The sequence below is a fragment of the Pelodiscus sinensis genome, chromosome 4 (assembly GCF_052426305.1).
Source record: "Pelodiscus sinensis isolate ZL-2025 chromosome 4, ASM5242630v1, whole genome shotgun sequence".
Classification (NCBI taxonomy): domain Eukaryota; kingdom Metazoa; phylum Chordata; order Testudines; family Trionychidae; genus Pelodiscus; species Pelodiscus sinensis.
The window spans coordinates 91833729-91856752 of NC_143055.1; the positions used below are offsets into that span (position 1 = coordinate 91833729).

General features: G+C 41.7%; 1 protein-coding gene across 7 annotated transcripts in view; it reads right to left on the reverse strand.

Moving 5' to 3' along the window:
* ELF2 (E74 like ETS transcription factor 2) overlaps window positions 1–23024 on the reverse strand; it is a 65902-nt gene that overhangs the window by 12080 nt on the left and 30798 nt on the right. For 5 of the 7 annotated variants that reach the window (XM_006124423.5, XM_075929935.2, XM_075929934.2 and 2 more), the window contains 2 exons: window positions 7369–7482; window positions 3046–3219 (listed from right to left, as the gene is read on the reverse strand). In XM_006124423.5, coding sequence (XP_006124485.2) covers window positions 3046–3219; window positions 7369–7482 — 288 coding nt within the window. Of the gene's footprint in view, window positions 1–3045; window positions 3220–7368; window positions 7483–8963; window positions 10609–22550; window positions 23017–23024 lie in introns of those variants that run through there. The other 2 variants (XM_075929938.2, XM_075929939.2) reach the window with 2 other exon arrangements.

The following is a 23024-nucleotide window of genomic DNA, read 5'->3' on the forward strand; positions in this document are numbered from 1 at the left end:
TGCCAGGATCACCTCGAGAGCCCTTTTTTGGCATCATATTAGCTTCTTCCAATCATTAGGTACAGAAGCTGATTTAAAGGGCATGTTACAAACCACAGTTAATAGTTCTGCAATTTCATTTTTGAGCTTTCAGAACACTTGGGTGAATGCCATCTTGTCCTGGTGGACTTGCTACTGTTTCACTATTTTAAGTTAAGCTACATTTGCTACATACATTTTTCTATTAAATAAAACATACAAAACTTTTAGTAAAATTGTATAACTCTCAAAATGCATGTATCCTCCAGGTAAGTATCATTTTCTTCATCAATGCATGTCACACAAATAAGCAAGAAAGTAGCTTCCTCCTTTAATAATGTAATTCTTGCATTTATTTTTTAGAATTGGTGATTTATACATTTTATAACTTGATACAATGGCTTAAAAATTGCAAATTACAATACAGTTAATCACATAATGGAGCTGAAGTTTATAGTGACAGTGGAATATTTACAAGAGTCATATACTGAAGAGAATTACTGCCCACTGAAGGCACACTTTTAAAGGAAAATACTTTTAAAGGTAACATTTTTATTATACACATACAAAATAGAATCATAGGTCTCCTTTCCAACATTGTCACTTAAAATTACAAAAATAGTGGAGGCTGCAGAAATTATCTGTTGCCTTTTCCAAAACAGTTTTGTCTGTCTTGCTGAGCTGTGATAATAAACATGTGATACTAACACCACATGGCAACATACTACCTAAAAGAACCACCAATGGAGAAAATTCCTGGAGTACTTTTGAGCCCCTACCCTAAGATGGAAGTTATGAAAATTATGGTTTAGTCCAGTGTTTCTCAACCTTTTTTGATAAAGTACCCTTTAAAAAAAAATAAGTACCCCCAGTACCTACAGTTTTCAGACACAAAAATTTTTTTCTACCATTGCAAAACATTTGTTTAAACAACTTAATTGTAGCTGGGTAGATGATGAAATTTTTGGGTGTAAAAAGTACAAAAATAATAAAGCGCTGTAAAACTTAAAACAAAAATTCAGTTTCCTTAGAGGTACTTCTCTCAAGTACCTCTAAGGGTACTCATACCACTGGTTGAGGAACACTGGTTTAGTCATCCCTGCTTCAGCCACGGCAACAGCTAAATTACTAAATTCAGATGGGGAAGCAGAATTATTAAGAACAACCACCTGACAAAGCTGAAGAAAGAGAGACACATTCTGCGGGAAGAAGAAAGTCCCAAAAGGCACATATATATAGTTGGCTGCCCTGGGGTTCTGTAAGTCTTTCCAACCAACAATTAGACATTCACCAAAATCTTGGCCTACTACGAGAATAACCTCACAGCTCGCTTTAGTAACATGACCCAACTCTGGTAAATCTGACTGTTTGACAAGAGAGATTTTATTTTTCAGTGGATATCAGAAGCATCAAAATGGCTGAACAGAGTATTGTTGTAGCTTCTGCCAAACTCATTGTGGCATTTGGCTATTGACAAAGTTATTTTTATCCTTATAGTTCTTGTAAATACAATCGTGCGAACACACACACACCCACACCCACCCACACACACCCACCCACCCACACACCCCTCTCATTCCCAGTTGGGAGCAGAAGTCATCCGGGACACACACACACACACACACACACACACACACACACACACACACACACACACACACACACACACACACACACACACACACACACACACACACACACACACACACCCTCTCATTCCCAGTTGGGAGCAGAAGTCATCCGGGACTCATCTCTCCATTCTCTGCTAGAAGTAGGGAGGGGAAACGGGAGGAGGGGGAAGGGAGAGAATGGAAGAGACATGCCCGTGGCTTCTTTTCCTCAGGGAACAGGGTCCAACTGTCCTGGCTTCTTGGCCCCTCCCTTCCCTTGTTGCCTGCTAGGAGCCAAGTAGGCATGTCAAATTTGACAAGATAGTTAACAGCCAGAAGCAGGCTCCCAGCCCCTCAGGCTTCTTTGCCTGGCTCCCAGTTGGTAGCAGACTCTAGCTGCCCAGCTTTCTTGTCAATTTCATGTTCCTCTCCCATTTCTGCTGGAGCCTTACAAGAAACTGACAAGAGAGCTAACAGCTTATGTAAACAACTCAGTGTCTACACAGACAGCGTGTGGCTTAAGCTGCACCAACATCAGCCCTATGCCACTTGTTAAGGTGGAGATTCTACATCAGTGTAGTATGGCACTTATCTTAACAGGACAAGGCTATAGTGCACTGACATAATTAGGTTGATGTAAGCTCTCTTGCATCAACCTGACTGTGTAATGTAGACCAGGCCTTAGCTTCCAGTGTGAGCTGTGAACCTCAGCCTTAGTAGGAAAAATAGAAGCATGATGTTTCAGCCTATAAAGTCACCATCTACAAGGAACTACCACAAACGCCTTCAGTGAAACACCTGGCGCTAATAAGCACTATACAGTTTTTACCCTACAGGCAATAATTTAAGCAGATGTCATTTCCTCTAATGCTGGCCTTGACTTGTTTTGGATGTAGAACGTTTGGAATTATTTGAAATTGTATGTAAAGGCATCCATATATTAAAACAGTATCTTTAAACGGGCCCTTAGATGAGCAGAGATGTTTAACAAAAAGATTTTCACAGGTTTCAACTATTAAAATATATCAGGAAAATTAGAATTTCATGTATATTTGAGATGCTCCTTGGTGACATATAAAAGTAATTATACATATTCCAGAGAATACTTACAAATTCTGCTTGAATCCCTTAATTTTTTCAGTTAAAGGTTGCCACCTTTTCTTATTTGTATTTTTTCAATCCCCCGTTCTTATGATTTAACAACCCATATTATTTTGCTTATGCTTTCCCCCTTCTTTTACTGCATCTTTATGTACTACAGTCCTACAACTCAGAGTTCCCTTTTCACACACAAGCATATGAGTGGGGATAACGTCAAAATTATCGCCAGTGGAACGAACTCCATTGCACATAGTATCTTGAATTAGAGCTAAAATACTCTTAGTATCAATTACTTTCAATAAAAGCCATGGGGTACCTTTTTTCTTTTTCATTGGCTCACGGATATCAGGAGACGTTGGAACAGGAGACGTATCCATTGGTTCCGACTCCTCAGTTGATACCTCCACTACAGTCTCAGTTATCACATCTGGCCTCATAGCAGCGTGGATAAACTCTGGGGTTGACACACAAGGAGGGACAAAAACTTCCACTAAAGAAAAAAAAATGCACCAGATAAAGTTTCTACCCAACTCCTTTATTATCTCATATATCAAATTATTTACAGGAAATAAAGGCGCCTAAGATTCAGGAATCAAATCATGCATATACAAGTCAATGTTATTAGACATGTGGCAGTGACAGGTATCCAAGTTCAATCTTGGTCACACTGAAGTCAGTAAGGATGTTGCTATTCGCGTTAGAGGGAACATCAACTTGTCTGAAGGGCATAAATAAAAATAGAGTCTTAAGTAAATTGTTGGCTGCAATAACATTCTTTCTACAATATTAAGAACATGTACAAGATAAATGGTTACATTTTAAGATGTATATGTTTAAGTACTTGTGAAACTTTCCAAGTTCCACTTTAAAACCCAAATTTAACTGTTTAAAAAATGGGCAGTAGTTAAGATGTGACATTTTGATATTTACTGCTGTTAATGTTCATCAGCACTTCCATCAGACACTCCTATTTTCATGTTTATAACCTAGCCATTACAAATTCTACCACAGAACTCAAGACTCCATTAAGTTTAATTAAAATGTTACATACACAGTAGCTGGGGATTCCCCAGCTGACCCCAAGTTCTAGGGAAATGCCCCCGGGATCAGTTGCGCAGCAACTGCCCCCTTTGAAATGCCACCTCCGTGTGTTTCAAAGGGGCAGCTGTGGAGCCCAGGGTCAGCTGGGGATTCCCCAGCTGATCCCGGGCTTCACACAGCATTTCCCCAGCTGATCCTTGGTTCCACTGAAATGCTGTTCGGAACAGGGGTCAGCTAGGGAGTCCCCTGCTGACCCTGGGCTCCATGGCTTTGAAATGCACAAGAGCCCCCGCTGGCATTTCAAAGCAGGCACCTGCGTGCAGCCCGGAGTCAGCAGGACTTCCTGCTGGCCCCAGGATGTACACGGAGTTCCGCATTCCTCCTTCCTCCCATTCCTCCAGCAGGGATTCTTGTACATTGCAAAGGACAAATGCAGAAGTGCCTATCGACTAGTCGAGTAGTCAATGGAAATTCCATCGACTACTCGACTAGTCAATTAACCACATTTTAACATCCTTAATACACAGATATGAAGAGTCCCCACTGTCTCCACTTCAAAATATATTTAAAATACAATTTATTAAAAAGAAGAGATATGCTTACCATATTAGCTGTATTTTTGGATATATATTTCAAAAATAGTTTTTATGTGAATTTTTGCAGACTGGTAGTCTAAAATGTACACATAGGCTTTGTAGCATTTTTTTGTTATTTATTAAAAGTAGCCAGATTACATTTTTTTCCAGTAAGCTATTGTACATGGAACTATTGTCCTCATTTGACTGATTTTCATGTACAACACTGTAGCATCACCATAGTAAAGGTTGTATGCTACATTATATTACCCAAACTACCTATACAGCCACTCTCCGAGTTACGAACAAGTTACGGACCAACACTTGGTCCGTAACTCGAACTGTTCGTAACTCGGACCCCACTGAGTTACAAGCGACTGCACTGTTCATAAGTGCGGATCGCGTTTGTAACTCGGGGACCGCCTTTACGACCGCTCCATGGAAGCTTTGTCGTAGTGCGAACGGTCGTAACTCGACCGTTCGCAACTTGGGGAGCAGCTGTAGTACATAGTGTCTCCAAAGGACTGTCTGATTAGAAACCCATTTTTTAATAAATACAGATTCAGCCAAGGAGCCATAATTGTTTGAAACAGAACATTAGCACAGCTGGGAAGTAACAATATAATTATTAATATGTATATACATTTACACAACTGATAGAAAAAAATTCTCAAGCAAACATTAAAATATAGCAGAACAACCCATGGGAAACATTTAATTCTTAAATACTGTTATAGTATTTGGAAAAAGAATACATTTAGCTACTAAGAACTATAGCCCCAATCTCACAGAGATTTGAACACATGCATAATGATAGGTAAGTAGCCCTACTGAAGGGAGCTGGGCAAAATGAATGTGTAAAATTGAGTATGTTCATGTTTTTGCAGCATAATTTAATATTAGGCATTGGATTTCAACCCAAAAAAAATGAAGCTCAAAGTTAGGCTGCAATTATTAGTTATTATACTTTTAATATTTATAGATATAGATATATACACAACAATCCAAATTGCACTAAATATTTTAAAATTGAATTTTTAAATGGCCTAAATTGAAGGAACAAAAACAAAAAAAACCCTCACTACTTTTGAAAGTGGCTTCTTTCCCATGGATTCAAATGGTGTCTACATTCATGAAGTATCTATACTTTATAATGCAACAGATTCGCATGTCTTTATTACAGATGGGGCTCAGAGAACTGCCTACTACATAGGTTTCCCAACACTTGCAAATGGTTGAGCTGAAATTTTCATGTTAGGTGTCCAGCTCTGGCTGAAATTTTTTTTTTTTTTTAATATTTCAGCCACAACAACTCAGTCACTTTAAAAACAAGGCTGGGGTGAAATACACAGCTTTGCTCAAAGAAAAAATTCTGGCAACTTCCCCAGTGTGCACTTTTGTGCATTTCTAAGCAGCAGCACAGCATGGAGGCCAGGGTCAGCAGGGGACTCAGAGTCCCCCGCTGACCCCGGGCTCCATGCTCTGACACCAATTTGAAATGCCATGCAGAGCCAGTTTCAGCTGGCGATTCCCCAGTTGACTGCGGGTTTTGCACAGCATTTTCCCAGCTGACCCCGGGCTCCATGCGTGGCAGCACTGCACAGCTGATCCCAGGCTCCAGCACGGCATTTCCATGGAACCTGGGATCAACTGGGGACTCCCCAGCTGACCCCGGGCTCCACACTCGCAGCGCTGCATAACTGATCCTGGGCTCAGCTGTGTGGCGCTGCCGCTTTGAAATACCGAGACAGCATTTCAAAGCAGCAGCACCTGCACAGCTGAGCCAGGGATCAGCTGTGCAGCGCTGCCCCTTTGAATGCCACCTCGGCGTTTCAAAGGGACAGCCGCACAGCTGATCCTAGGCTCTGCTATATGGTACTGCTGCTTTCAAGTACCCCCTCGCTGCCTCTATCTGATAGAGTCAGCAAAAGGGGTGGAGGGGGAGGAATTGACTAGTCAACTGACTAACCGATAAGTATTTGCTTATCAGATAGTCAACTAGTCCTTAACATCCCCATTCGGCACTTCTGAAAATTAGATCCAAGGTTTGTGAGTATGATTTAGTCTCTTTTGTAATAACATGGAAAAATTAAGACTATAATTCTCTTTTAGGAATGTAACTCAGTTCTTAATCAGGCAAATTAAGAGTCAGACTCAGACAATTATTGAAACAAACTAGAAACAAAGATATCATAAGGGTAGCTGGGTTAGTCTGAATCTGCAAAAGTGGCGAGGAGTCCTATGGCACCTTATAGACTAACAAAAGTTTTGGAGCATAAGCTTTCGAGGGCCAAGACCCACTTCTTTGCATCTGACGAAGTGGGTCTTTGCCCACGAAAGCTTATGCTCCAACACTTCTATTAGTCTATAAGGTGCTACAGGACTCCTTGCCGTTTTTTTAGAAACAAAGATGACTGTTTTAAGCTTCATGTCTGAAATTTTTCAAACTCAGCAAAATGTTATGCATGAATCTAGCTAAAAATGTCATACTTCAGCCCTTACATGATGATTTTTTCACTTTTATAGCTTCACTGTATATGACTGATGCTATCTCTAAAGAATCTTAGACACTGAGTGACCATGAATAATAAAAAGCACTATTTACTGAGGTTTTAGAATGACCACAATGCAGCTTTTGATCCTCAGCTTCACTAGAGTGCGAAAGTGAGACATCTGAAGGAAGAATTCACTATCACTTAAGTAGCCACTATCACTTTACAGGGAAATAAATGTGAGAGAAAGACTTTTCAAAGCTATCTTACCATTACAACTAACTAACATGTCAAGATTCTGCTTCAGAAGGGTGACAATTTTTAGGTGTATATCCCTTGCAGGACAGAGGCACCAAATGAAACCTCTCACAAACTTGGAGAACTAAATCAAATCAAACAATTATTTTGAAATGAGAAAACAAAATGTATTTAATTTCATACAGTCCTCAATATAAATAAATTCCTTATAAATCTGACTGTATTAATGAAGGGAGAAAGATCTTATGCAATTTGGAAATGTAGCTGACATACCAGGACTCCTGGCATCTCTCAAGCAGGTAGGAGACTCCATATGAAGCAACGCCTCCGCAGCTTCAATCGTTTTATCTGTACAGTGCACATTGCTGCCATGAACTGATGCTTCCACTGCAAAAAATACCAAACACAATGACACAATGTTATTTATAAGAGAGTCGCAGGTATTGCAATACAACCTGCTTACATGATCCAGCACACATTTAAATTGTGTTGCAGAAGGTGAAACCAAAAGATAACTGACTGAAGTTTTTAAACCAGCAATGGGCAACCACAGCTAGTGAGTGATCCTCTTTTATCTCAATGGGCCACAAGATTGAAATTGGGCATGTGCACTAACTATGACCCTAAGAATAAAATTAAATACATTGCACTTGATTTTCTTTCTTTATCATGTTTTTTTCCAAACACAAAGCAATCCATTAATAGGGACAAATGAGGCTGCCAGCAAAAACAACTTAAAGAAGCAGGAGTGCACGGCTCTCACAACATTGTGTGCGCAAGGAGCAAACATCTCACACACGCCCTTGCTATAAGTGTGTCACTACTCATTTTTCCAGGGGCTGTTCAACCCTCTGCTCTACTCTGCAGACCCCATCCACACACTACCCCTTAAACTCCCACTCAGACTCTTCCCTGCCACCTCCCCGAGCGTGCCCTGTCCCTTCTCTTCCCCTTCCTCCCAACATTTCCAGAGTGCTGTGAATTGGCTGATTCATGTCCTGTCCCTGCTCCTGTCCCAGCATGTGAGAGGCAGGAGGAGAGGAGCTAGGGGGTGCGCAAGCTATATGTAGAACCCTGATGGGCCACAGGTTGCCCACCACTGCTTTATATCAAAAGCTTCATGCTAACACCAACAAAACATGTTTTGACAGATCCAAGTCAACTAGAAAACAACGTCCCCACTTTTTAAACTGGATTTTGGTTAGTCAGTGAGACTACAGTCCGTGGTAGGTAATGAAAGGATTACAAGATAGGTCTTTGAAACTTGACTTTTGCCTTAATTTTAAACAAAAACAAATTAGTTTTTCATAAGGACAGGTTATAGATTAACAGTGTTCTAGAGAAGGATTCAAATGCATCACCAAGCACTGTCCCACTAAAGCCCAGGGATCACCTAGTAATATTTTCAGCTCATTTGAGCAGAACAGATAAAACAACAAAAGATTTAGTTTGTATAACAGACCTATCTGGTTCTATGTTCGGTTACCTGACCATATTTATATTTTCACAGAATTGGGACTTAGCAGGGTTTTTTTTACTATGCAGCTTTCTTCTCTTAAGCAAGAGCTGGAAAGGGAGAAGGGACTACTGAATATTTCTCTTTCAACTTAAATCTTATAAATAGTGAGTTTTTAAATAAAAACGTTTTAAAATTAAATCTAGCTGTAGCATACATTTCTAAATTTTAAACCTGATACAGGACACATTTAACAACATGAACACAGCAATAACTTTTTTAATAAGCAAGCTGAATTTTCAGTTTAAAATATCATTATATTCAGGGCCAATGCTCTATTCCTTTCCCTGGAAAAAGGTTTTTAAAACCAGCAACTCCATAAACACCTGTTACACACCACTGACACTCTTACCAAGGTACCGTCTCCCTCCAGTTACTCTTTCCATTTATGGAAATCTGCTCAAAGCTAAATCGTTCCTGCAAGGCAGCCAGCGTCTGAGCAAATCTATCTTTAGAGTAAGCTGGGTCACCTATCTCCAGTGTCAGTGAACTAAAGAGGATTCAACTAGTAACTCTACTGGCACTTCAAGACACCTATCCAATTACTAAACATTCTGGTGAACAACCTAACATCACTTAATTAAAAAGCAGGGGTAATACCCAAACTATGAACTACTACTTCCGGTGCAGGAAAAATAAATTGTTCAGCTGTACACAGTCATGTGGTATATGGAAGGAAAATTATGTCTCTTTCTAGTATGGCATCCAGTTAATTTTACTGAGAGGTAAATTTTTCAGTCCCTTCCTAACGCCTACTTGCCAAAGGACCAAATGTACTAATCCAGAAGCTCATATGAGAGAGGCATTATCAGCAAGCCCTGACTCAGTGCACTAATGTGATGAGAAACCTAGCTCCTCACCAGCTGGCCACTGACATTTCTAAGAAGGTACTGATTCTGAACAATAGTTATGGGCTTATCTTTTTGTAGTAGTAGGTGTCTGGTAAATTTGCTGTTCCACCTAAACTCTATAGCAGCTGGAAAGAAGAAAGAGTCCACTCCAGAGCATCCAGATTACTGGGAATAGTTTCCATTAATTCCTCCTTTACTCTAGACTCTGTAAAAAGGAGGCGGCAAGAATTCTCCAATACCCTCCTCATGACTGCTATTTTTGGATTCTCCTGTCTCTGCTACTGCTAACGTTTTCCCCAGCAGCAGCAACTTGAAATGGACATGATTCTGACAGTGTCACTGGTGAAAAAATGAAAACTGACCACTCTTGCACTGTCTACACATATGCATGTGTGAACACACACACACACCCAACTATGTAAATGTTTCAATTACACTGAAATGTTTTTATACACTGAAGTTGAGGACTCTGCCCTCATACTCAACAAGTAAAACTTTCCACCAGTCAACTAATTATATAATTTCAATTTTACACCAGTCTAAAAACACCAAGTTATATTTTATGCCACGTTGAAGCCATGTTGGTCCCAAAATATTAGTTATATTTTAGATAAACAGACCCTAAAAAGCTTCCAAATAAGATGTCAAAATTATTCTGACACTTCCCTTCATGGTCAACAGTGCAATTTTAATTCTGTTTTAGTTTGCCTTGTCTTACGAATTACTGTGTGGTATTACTAGTTAGCTGCCTATTCCTTTTCAAGATGTATTGTTCTGTACATAAATGCATTATATGAAGAAGCCAAAACAATTTCTGATGGACTTAAGTTCTAAGTACTGTAAATGAATTTATATGACTTCTAATTTACTAAAATTTTGTACATCTATCTGAATTTTACATCTGATGCTGTTAGTCATTTTTTACAGGCAGAAGGCTGGATTCTGCTTTGCAGGTGAGGAACACCTGACCTATCGTAGGAGTGTGAAATTGTTGGTGTTGATCAATTCTGTTAAAATGCAGGGGGAAGGGCTTCTTTGAAAAAATCACATCCACCTCTCATTGTGTTTATCCTTGTTTGGTACTTCATTTTCATTGATGTCATGGATGAAAACCTGGCTTTAAATAGTAAATAGCACTACAAGGGATCAAAATTTTCTGTGCTGCAGAAGAAACAGTGATTTTACTTATAAGAACACTCACACCAAAATGTCTCCAGTAGCATTTCTTTGAACCTGGTTCTGAGGGTGCTGTCTGGCTTCTAACAGTTTTGATGGGACATTGGGATGGAAGTTTACCTTCAATGTTCTCACTGTAACCCATGTTTGTATCATCTTGCTCTGTTGTGAGTTCGAGAAAATAAGCATTACATTTATTAAGCAGACCAGACGGATGTGCTGCTAGCTGAGGTTTATTAGGTCAAAGTCAATATTTCATTCCTGAATAAAAACATGTAAGAGCTCAAATGTATCAGTTGTGCCCTCCACAGAACACAAACTTTCCAGAGTTGTAGTTTTCTTTTGAATGCCTCAATTCTTTTACTGCTGGCACTAAAATGAATGCTCTCATCTTACATAACTTTATTCATCTTATTCACTGAAAATGCCTGAGAGTTAACCCAATTTTGCCAGCCACACACAGATTTATCATCAGCAAAGAATAGGGGCGACCAGTGAGGAAGGACATGGAGGGTGGCCACCCCCTCTTCTCTGCAGCACTGGGGGAAGACTGGGACAACGCTCCCTCTGACCCAGACCATGCCATGCCCCGCCTCTTCCTGCTCCAAGTCTTCCCCCACAAGCTATCTCCCATGAGCAATGCACTAGTGGGGACCCAGCACTCACTGCAGGGGCAGGCTTCCCCTGCACTCACCAACAGCAGCTGGCCCCTGCTTGCTCTGCTCCCCACCTTGTTGCTGATGAATGTGTAGGGACAGTTCCATCCGTTCCCGAGTGATGCGGTGGGAGAAGGGGGAGCCAAGCTGTATTGCTCTGTTTCCCCGTGCCACTGCCGGTTGAGCGTGGCGGTCCCAGCACCTGCTGTAGGCACCAGGCTCCCTGCTAATCCCCCAGGCCACCCAGAGGCTCTGACCTCTTGCCCCTCCTGTCACCATATTATGGGGGGACATGAGTTCCCTCTGCATTTCTTTGTATTTCACCCTGGCTAAGAAGATACATTACTCTTCCTTGAGATTAAATATAGGGCAAGCATTCTGGCTCGTGATAGCCATCTCTCCTCTATATGAAGGACCAAAGAATGGTGCTCTGTACCCACTTCCTCACAGTGTGCAGTAAAATGCCTGGTGTTTATTGCTCTGAATTTAATAAAATTAATAAGTATTGCTGCTGTGTTCAGAACTCCATAAATACATGGTTCAATACCTTTTGCAGCAAGCGCCTCTCGGTGTACCAAGAGCACAAGGTGCAATATGGCTTTTACTTTTTGCACAACACCAGATTGCTTTTCCATGACTGATACTGCCCCACCAGTAGCAGAACTTCTACAATTAGTCCAACTGATTTCTGCTGAAATCATAAAATCTTCTAACAGTTTGAAAATGTCATCTGACTTGGCGGTAGTCTTGAGCACTCTGCAAAACAAAAAAATCTTCCTTTCTTAATCGCATGTGCCGAACACAGGCAAGTAAACAGGACGTTTTTAAATGTCTGAATTCATCTAGTTGTATAGCAACATCACTGTCATGCAGCCAATCAATACACTGTGAGACTATGTCTTGTGACACAGCAGTGATACGTTGCTTGACAGTGTCATCTGACATCGGTAGTTTTGTCAGTACCTTCACCTTCTCCTCTCCAAACACTCTTTTGTTATTGCAGTAGCGCTCAGCATTCTCAAAGGTTCAGCAATTGTATGCATTTTTTTTTGTTTTGCTATTTTCTGCACTACTATGAAGGATGACCTTAAAAACTGTTTATCCACAGTAGTTGTGGATTTCATTACTGCTTTAGTATGCAGTTCCCTGGCCTTTTGCTTAAAAAATGAAAGTTGCTTATACTTATTATATGTCATGCTCTGTAATTAAATGTCTCTGTAATTTGGAGGGCTTCAAACATTCACTGGACAGTACGTGTGCACTAATTACAGACTGGCTGACGCACCCCTACACTTCAAAATAAAAGCAAAATTAAATAGCTGTCTTTGTATTTCCGAAACTTTCCAAGGTTAATAACAGCTTTCTTACTCGCATCACCTCCTCAGTGTATGTCAGCCCACAAGGTAGCTGAACTTATTGAAGGAGTTCAATATTATCACTCCACAGGTTGTGTTCTGAAACTGATGGTCAAATTAAAAATATATCCTTATCTGATATATTTGTTGCCCCACCTTTTGGGATTGAAGCAGGCCATGGGCTTTGGCTCTCCATGTGGGAGAAGGAGGGTTGGCACCAGGGCTTGGGGCTTCAGCCTCATAGCTACTGGCTTAACAACCATGACACCTAACTTTAACTTTTGGGTACCAGTGTTCGGAGCCCTAGCCCCACAGAGGCACCGAGGATCAGAGCTTCCAAGTTTTAGCCCCACAAGGGCTCAGGACTCATGAGTATCAGTCCTGTAGCTCCTAGTTTTTGCTCTACAGAACGCATCAGGGCTTGGGACCATAGCTTCAGCCATGTTGTTTACAGCTTTAGCCACATTGGGGTTGCCAGGACTCATGGCTCTGGATTTCAACCCAGCAACTTTCAATTTTAGCCCCACAAAGCTAACTGAAGCTTGGGGAGTAAGCCCCCCTGTGGGCACCAGAACTCAAGGCTTCTGTCCTGCAGTTCCCAGCTTTAGCCCTTAGGCTTGGGGCTTCACCCTGTGGCTCCTGGCTTCAACCCCACAGGCACATGAGGGCTCCAGGTTTTAGCCCCATAGTTCTGCATTTTAGCCCACAGACAGCAACATGGTTTGGGGTTCCAGGCTTCAACCACAGGTCCTGCAGAACCCCTGGAACTGGCTTTCAGCCCTCCCCCCACTTGAGAAACACTGTGTTTGATCACTCTGAAGGCAGACACAAAGCTGCCTTAATGCCACAGAATCAAGGTCTGTGACTTAAGATCAAATATGATCCCTTGACCTAACTGATTAATCCAAATGAAATTAATAAATTTAGGCATGCAAGATTAGACTGATTTAAAAAACAAAAAAACTATGAGAACTTCATTAAACACACACAAACCAAGGGGGAAAATGTTTCCTTTGATAATAACTGAAATTTACAGCTAGGCAAAAGAAAGAAAAATGCTGCTTGATAACTTTTTGGAATTTAATGTAAGGATATTTACTTGTATTTTTTGACATGTGATATTGACAATTTACGTTCTGATGGTTATAAAGCTTTAAATGTTTGCATTTCAATGTCAACTGTCATAATTACTGTTTGAACTCTCCCATTATCTGATCACCCCCATAAGTTCCCCAAACTGAAAATTAAACTTTATAATATAAAAATACTTTAAAATTAAAACTGATCAATTCTAGCAACACTAAGTACACTATTAAACTCTTCTTATCCACCTCTGCACATTTACTATATGTATAAAATTCTTTAAAGCACTTAGGTCACCATATAAAAACATCAGACAAAAAATTACAATGTCCTCATGTTGATGGATGAAAAGGGGTGTTTTCCAGTCATGATAATCCAGTTAGCTTAAGATGACCTAAAAGCCTTTGTGAACATTAAGACAGAGGCCACCACCCAGTGGGGCCAACAGACTCTTGGGCCCCTGGGCCAGCTCCACATCCCTGGTGGAAGGGGTGGGACTGGGGAGCAGCTATTAGTGCCTCCTTCACTGACCAGAGCTTACTGCATGGGGCTCTGGTGGCGATTTAAAGAGTTTTTGGCTTTGGCCACCACCACAGTAGCAATGGCCAGGAGCCCTGGGCCATTTTGAATTGCTGCATCCTGTGGCAATTGCCCTCTTTCCCCATCCCCCTCCCCCTTCAGCAGGCCTGTAATCACCTTTAAAGCCATATTAGCTAGCCATTATGGATGTTAAAAAGTGTGGGGGAATGTAAACATGTAACCGCTTTACACATTTACATGCGGGGGAGACGCAGCTCTGTGGGAGCTGGCTCACGTGGGGAGCCGGTTTTTAAAATGCTCTTACTATCAATTACTTTAAATAGAAGTCATGGGGTATCTTTTTTTCTTTTTCATTGGCTCACGGATATCAGGGGATGTTGGAACAGGAGACACATCCATTGGTTCCAACTCCTCAGTTGATACTTCCACTACAGTCTCAGTTATCACCTTTGTATCAGAGGCATCAGCACAGGGGGAAAAGGGGTGTGTGACCACCTCCCATACCGTGGGACAGGGGTCTTGCATGTAACCATGAAGATTAGCTTAAGCATTTAAACTACCACATCCCTACTAGCCATGCTCTTTCCTAAGCTTCAACACAGCTAACAGAGCTTCAAAAGTGTTAGCCTACCTAAAGCTAAGAGGGCTGAACTAGCAATTGGAGGAGAAAAAAAAAGTCACCTTGTATGGTAATTTTAATTTCTTAATGCCAAACATGTACATTGTGCTTGATTTCTTTGAAGCACAGCACAGAATTCACAGCTCAGGGGGAGGAGAAATGTTGTTGTCCTTCCTCTCCCAGACATTTTTGGGGTGTTGGAGCAGCTCTTGTCATAATTTAGACAGCTCTGAGGAGCAGTCTCAATTACAGCAATGTCTCAATCTCTGCAGCACTCCATACCAATCTGTTCTTTGGCACGGCTTTGTGCAAGGTCCCAGGATGGGAGCTGGAGGAATCTCTCTCTGCCTGGAGCCATTTTAGAGGTCTTTACATCACTCCAGTCCCTTTTACGCCTCAATAAGTTTTGTCAAACTCTATTTAAGTGTTTAATTCTCAAAATGTGGTAAGTTGTAGTGTGTCCAGCAGGAACAGAATACAGTGAAACTTTACGACAGAAAGGGGAACTAGAAAATATATCCTAGACTTAACTGGGGAGACGAGTCACTTTGCCAGCACTGTCACTGCTGTCAAGACAGCAGATGGGACAAATAAACCAGCTGGCTGACCCTGAAGACACAAGGAGATTGGTTGATAAAACAGAGATCATTCACTGCACTCCTTACCACTACAACTTTTTTAAAATCATGTTACCAGGTAACGGTGTAAGGAAGAGATAAAAAAGGGTATCCCTTAAAATCCAAAACCAGTCAAACACAAAACATTCTCACAGTGGAAAAAAAAATCTAGGAGATTCTACAAAGCAAACGTCTTTTAACAATACTGAATGAGTGATCAGGGCTAGCCTACTTTTATTACATTAAAAATCTCATTTCTCTCTCAACACCTGTCATCATCATACATAAGCATTACAATATAGTAAGAATAAATCTCTTACTTGATTAGAAAAAAATATTTCTTTACATTTTTTAACATATGCATAAGTCCCAATTTGGTGCAAACAACAGAAATACTGTTTCAAAACCTCACTGCAATAAATATAAATTGTTCTGATAAAAAAAAAATCAATTCAGTAAAGACTAGATACCTTTTAAAAATCGTTTATGAATGAATTACTACTTGCCCAAAGGAGACAATAGTTTACGCAAGTGGAGATACCCAGTTTTGCAAAACCGGGTAACAGAATCACAGGAAATGGCTTGCCCATTTGGAACAGATAACGGTTATCTTACTCCATATACGATAACAACTTGATGCTCTGACACCTGTTAGTTTATAAACTGATGGCATCTACTGAAATATTTTGGGGAAAAAATTCCTCTTTTTAAAAAACAGTTAAGAACAATCCAAATGAACCCTGCTGATTGGCTCTTTTTAATCCCTGACCACTAGCTGGATTTGCTTATAGGCACCAGGAGAATTAACAGAATAAAGAAATCAGGAGAATAGAGTTTTAATAATTAAAAGTAGTTAGTGTCAGAGTTTCTGTTCACTATTACTTAAATGTATTATTTCCATCTTTCTAAACAAACAGTATGCACAGCAGATTATACAAGGCTCTCAACAGCTGTTACAAAATACCAAACTTGGTAATTAAGTCTGACAGTGGTGTGCTTCAGCATAACAGAACAGAATACTGGCAACATATCAAGTTTTAAACTAAGAGCATTGTTACAAATAAAAAATACAGTAACAAAATGAGCTAAAGAAAATAGAAATGAAACCTGGATTGTTTTTAAACCAGTTAAAAAAAAATTATGCAACAGATCCTTTCCTGGCTTTTAATCTTGATAGTTATCATTATCAGTATTACAAGGTCAACACTTAACTGCAACAGCTGATTTATAATACTTTATTCTTTAATGCCATGTGACAAAGAGCAATACTTTAGTTAAGAATTCATAATTCCAAGTGTTCAACCTGGACCAACACATGAAGGGCAAATGTATTCTAAATGACCTCGTAAGTATCTACGGAAGTACATATTTTTGCTTTATTTTATCTCCCTATTTCACTGAAAAGATGAAAACTAGATTATATTACTTAAGTCATACTTTAATTAAATAACTAAAATGTCTCTACATGTATTCATTTACAACCCAAGAACTTTCAGAACAGAATATGCCACTTGCTGAAAACAATTTTAAAATACTGGGTGGTTCTTGATAGAAATTTGTTCAGAAATCTCAAGGCTAGATTATTTGTAGAACATTTAGAATGCTACTAGTCTGAATTATCTACTTTGAAGTATTTTTCAGATTTTTAGAATGATAATTAAATCACTTCCAAAAAATAAAACTGAATAGTAGAAACAAGAACACATTTTTCAAAATGCTATTTTTGTGAAGATATCAAATTATCAGGTCAACTTTGAGAGAAATATTTTGCTCTTTTTACCAATTTTTTTTTTTTTTTTAAAGATCAAGTCATACCACCAAAGACCAGGATGAACATAAGCCTTTCCACTTTAGGGGTTTAATATAAGACTTGTCCTTGCCCAGACCTTAACTATGGAGTAGCTAGAAATTTTTGCTCTCAGAAACATACTTTAAAACAGTGGTTTTCAAAGTTGGGTGACAAGTCCGCCCAGGTAAGCTGTTGGCAGGGCCGCAACACTTTGTTTATTTAAGTGTCCATAGCTACAGAGCCTCACAGCTTCCATTTACATAGCTCCCCTTGGCTGGGAATGGCAAACCGCAACCATGGGGAGCTACAAGCCACACAATCGCCAGCGTCTTACCCAATTTTAAAAGCCAAAGCACTAAAGAGTACAATACCTTAGGGTAAAGGACTGCTCTTCCTAGATCAATTTGACAACATGTAGATACACAAATAAGTACATAAATATGTTGTCTACATAATATGGCAATAGGCATAACAACAGTGTACATATACTCATATTGCAGTGGTGGAAAGGGCTATCAGGTACTTAAAACCATGGTGCCCAACCAGTTCTGAAACAGCAGCCTTTATACTGCTATAGCTGACTAGCAACACTCAACTGGCCAAATAGCCACATATAGCTAGTGTGTTGGACACAACTGACTTAAAGCGTAGCTCAAGACAGATGTTGTGCCCACCACTTCTCCTAAGTAAGGAAATATCTTGCAAACATCTAGGCCTAGTCTATTCTAGAGTGAAAACTCCTAGCACATTTGTATAACACTTTATGTCAACATAGAAAAATACCCCAGACAGTCTACAAAGATTTAATAATTGGTTTGAGAGACTTTTTAGCAGGCTTAATAAAGTCAAGACAAATTAGTTGACTTCTATTGTGGATGCACACAACATAAAAGCATTCAGCTAACTCTCCCCCTACTGCAGAAATGGTACTTGGAAACTTCCCAAAATGCACTACTGGAAGCTCAGCTAGGATGAGTACCCAGCAGACATTGAAAAATAAACTGTTTAAGATAGTGCTTGTGTAAATGAGGAGCAAAATTTATATTCAGGATAGTTAGTGTGAACACACTGTTTATGTTTAAAGTGATTCAGTTACAAACAGTTCAAAACCTTGTCTTCACTAGAGAATTAGGGCCACACAGTATTCACGTTCATAAGTCCCAGTGAAGTCATCCAGCCTACAGTACTTGCAGAAAGCAACAAGGATTTGATTTCCAAATTGCATCTTTCTAAATGATCTAACATTACTAACAGCTCTAACATTAAGAACAAAAGATAAAACACATTCAACTTCACTATACTAAATTTCACCATCAGACAATTCTAGCCCCCCTATTCTTTGTATTCTCTTGGCTTGCTTACGAGGATTCAAACTTCAGTTGCTCCTAATTTCACACACTATAAATGGAGGATATTTTTCCATTAGCAAAAATTATGATAACCATGAAGTGATTTAACCAGATGTGGGTATTTTATTGTGAAATATTTTGGTTTGCAGTAAGCAAGTTCTGTTGGCAGAGGTGAGCTGCTCTTTTTCTTTTAATCCTACTGGAGTGTCTTTCTTTTGACATGGTCCCATCTGATATTCTCATAAGCAAATGATGGAAAAGTACACAATTACTATAGGGTGGATATACAACTTGTTGAAAGACCATCCTCAAAGAGTAGCTTTAATGGTTTGCTGTCAAACTGGGAAGGTGTGAGACTCACAAAGGTCACTCCTGGGTCTGGTACTATTCAATATTTCATTAATGAGTTGGATAATGGAGTGGATAATGAATGCAGATTACACCAAGATAGGAACACTTTGGAGTACAGGATTAGAATTCAAAATACTGTGTCAAATTGAAGAGCTGGTCTGAAATCAACAAGGAAAACAAAATCACATGCACAACTACAAAATAGGGAATAACTGTCTAGGCAGCAGTACTCCTGAAAAGGACATGGGGTATAACAAATCACAAACTAGGCATACGTCAGGAATGTGATGCAGCTGCAAAAAAAGTTAATATTTTGGGGTGTATTAAAAAGACGATCGTATATTAAACACAAGAGGTAATTATCCAGCTCTACTTGGTACTGTTGGGGCCTCAGCCAAAGAACTGTGTCCCATTCTGTGCAGCACACTTTAGGAAAAGTATGGACAAATTGAAGCACACAGAGGAAAGCAACAAAATTGATAAAAAGTTCAGAAAACCTGACATAAGGAAAGGTTAAAAACTAGGCATGTTTTGTGAAGAAAAAAACTGAGGGGGAACCTGAGAATGGTTTTCAAGTACGTTAAGGGCTGCTATAAAGACAATTGTGATCAATTGTACACCAGGTCAACTGAAGATAAGACAAAAAGCAATGCGTTTAATCTGCAGCAACAGAAATTTAGGTTAGACATTATGAAAATCATTGTAACTCCCAGGGCACTTAAGCTCTGGAGTATGGTTTAAATGGCGATTGTACAGCCACAATGCAAGGCACTGAACTTGATGACTTCTTGAGGTCGCATCAAGCCCTACATTCTATGTTTCTATACCTGACATCACAACCCTAATGATTTACTCAGCAGTAAAATGCTTATATTGTATCTCACTTTTACTTCCATCTTAAAATGTTAATGAACGTGGTCTAATCTTTGTTTTCAAGTATTTCTAAATTCATTTCCAGAATATTTTTCTCTGGTATAATTGTATTGTCATTCATGAAATATGTTCCTGAAGGCACATAAAATGTAAAGCATTTTAAGGTAAATCAAGTCAAAATCTGTACAATTTATTGTTTAATCCCCCCCAAAAAGGTTATACGGAATTATGCCTCACTTTGTATTCATTTAACAGAATTCCAAACAGGTGTGAAATCTCTTAATCTTAATACTCTAAAAGTGCATTCTGACTATACATCAGGATTATACAGATAAGGAGTGGTTATGGGAACAAAGAAGAGCACTGTTAAATATTCTACTTCTACAGCTATGCAAATAAAATTTATTTTTATACAGAGTGCTAATTAAAAGCACATTTGAATCTTGTAGTTGGTTGTGAAGGTAATTCCTTGGGATAGCGGTTCTCAAATTTTTTCCATTCTGGGATTCTCTCTGTAACAGGACACTGCCTTCCCCTTGTTTCGTGGGTTCTCCATCCATCTGCATGGGACCCCATTCTTGTTCAGGAAAATATTAAAAGGGCAGTGTCACAACCCTCAAACACCTGTTTACGACATACACACACAACCACAGAGGTTGAAACCCATTATTTTGAAACGTAGCACTGCTGTATTTATAATTATTTGGAAACAAAAATAATTTCATTCATGTCCTCTCTTACTCTATGCAGGTCAAACTACATTGCTCTATTCTCCCCACCTCCCACAATGAAGACAGAGGATGACTGCTTTAGTGTGTAAGTTATGACCAAATGGAATTTCCCTCCGATATGCTTTAGTTCATGGGAGATATCATCATTTAACTACATAATACCTGTCTCAATGTTGTGAAGATGCTACTCCATTAGTTTCCCAGACCTTTCCCTCTCCCGTCAGGAGCCACAAGAACTTATGCCTTCTATACAGTTGGGGGGCTAGGATGAGTGAGGAATACATGGACCTGGGCTATGGCACAGGAGGGAACACCTTAGACTCAACATTTGTATTCCACTGCCACTCTCCATGGAAAGTGGGAAGCAAGATACCAATGCTAAAATAATTTTGATTTACTACATAAAGAGCCTTTGATTGAAATGGATTGGATCCCCTTAATTCATCACCAAAGACGGGATGTCAAAACCATACAAGTGATATTTTAATCACAAGGATATTAAGGAGACAGCTGTCCATAGGATTGGACTATTACAAAGAGACCTCAGTTTGCAGGTTCTTGTTAATGTACCTGTAGAAGCATGTTATGTTCATCTGTGTAACACACCATGGGCAAAACTTTCCACTAAGTCCAGTCTGCTGCAGACCACTGCAACTCCTACCGTACATATACCCTCGAGGGTGGGGGTGGATGTTGGGAAGGGAGAACCTTTCTTCCAGTCACAGTGAGGGACTGTTGGAGCAAGAGGCCCATACGGGCTGTTTGAATAGCGGAGCCGACCGCTGCAGAGCCAAGAAGCACGCGTGCATGGACCCAAATCCGGGCTTGGCCAGTTACTACAGCTCCAACCGAGGGGCAGGCAGAAAGCATGGCCATGCCCCGAAGAGACTGCTCGCTTCCTTCGCCTGTGGCCGGGGTAACACTGAACTTCTGCCGCTGCCGCGTGGCCGAGCAAAAGCAGCTTCCAAGCAGCAGAGGCAGCCCCGGCCGAACGGCGTTCCCCGCAGCACTCAGACACCCCCCCTCCCCCTACTCGCAACAGCGCCGGGCACCCACCACCACCCCCCACTTCCGTGTTTACAATCCTCTTCCCTCCAATTCCATGCGCGCATTGTCAGCGCCACGGGGAGCTGTCACTCACCCTACCGCCCCGCTCGCATTGGCCCGGCTGAGCCGAGCCCCGCCTCCAAAGACCTCAGCGTTCTGATTCCGAATGTCCCCGACAGTTGATTGGTGAGCGGGTCTCTCACTCCCCCCGCGCTCGGGCCCCTGAGGGTGCTCGGCGCTTCCGCTATGGGGTTAGTGGGGGAGGGGGAGATAGACTTTCCTTTATCACCCCCCCCCCCCGCACTGCCTCCCCCGGCCGCACACGTGGGCCAAGGCAATCTCCCTGCAGCTCTCCAGCCCGCCCCGCCTCAGCAGATCCCAGCGCCTGCGAGAGGGGAATTTAAAGGGCACGGGAACAACGGGCTCAGAGTCCTGCAGCCCGGGCCGCCCTAAGCCCGCCAGAGCGGAGAATGGGGCAGCACAGCTCCGATCCCGATCAAAGCGGGGAGGGAACGAGTGTTGGCGCGGGGAAGCGGCTGCCCACGGCCTCTCTGCTCAGACAGCGTGGCGGCAGCGGCGGGAGGAGGGACGAGGACGGACAATCCCATCCCACACACTTCCTGGTTCGCTCCCCAGCAACACAAATCCCACAAAACTCCGCCGCGGGTCCCGACACAACTTCCCCAGCAGCGGTGGCTCCCGTGATCAGGGACAGGTGCCCGCCGGCCTGCTGCCCAACCCCGTGCCAGCCAGGTTGCTACCCAAGGTGATCACTTCCTGATTTGTCCTCCATTGCTTCAGCGCTGCAGCCGCCCCGGCCCAAAGCGTGCGCAGCTGCTCCCGCAGCCTCCGACGCGCACCCCCCGCCCCCGGCAGGTAGCAAACTTGTGCGGGGCACCTACCGGCTCGGATGAGCAGGTCGAGCTGGTTCGTGGGCCCCTCATGCAGAGAAGTCGCCATGTTTATGGTGCCGGAGCGGCTTCACATTGACTCGCGGGGAGCGCAGAACGGGCGGCCTCGGACACACGCAGCCCCAGCGCGGGGCGGGCACACGGCGCGGATCCTTCCGCACACCGAGCGGCCCGCCAGCCAGCGCAGCGCGGGTCACCCCCACAACACAACGCGGCGGCGGGGGAGCGCTTCCTCTAGCACAGCACACGCGATCCTTCCGCCGCCAGCCCCAGACAGGAAGTGGCGGGCTGCCACTCACAGCGGCAACCCAGAGCAAAGCGGCGGAGCCCGCAGCGCGGGAGGGGGCGAGGGCAGGCGGGGAAACAGACACCTGCGGCTGGGGAGGAAGCAAGGGAGTGGCACGGCTGAGGGCTGCACCGAGTATATAATGCTGGGCCCGGGTTCCCTCCATAGGCTCTGGCCGC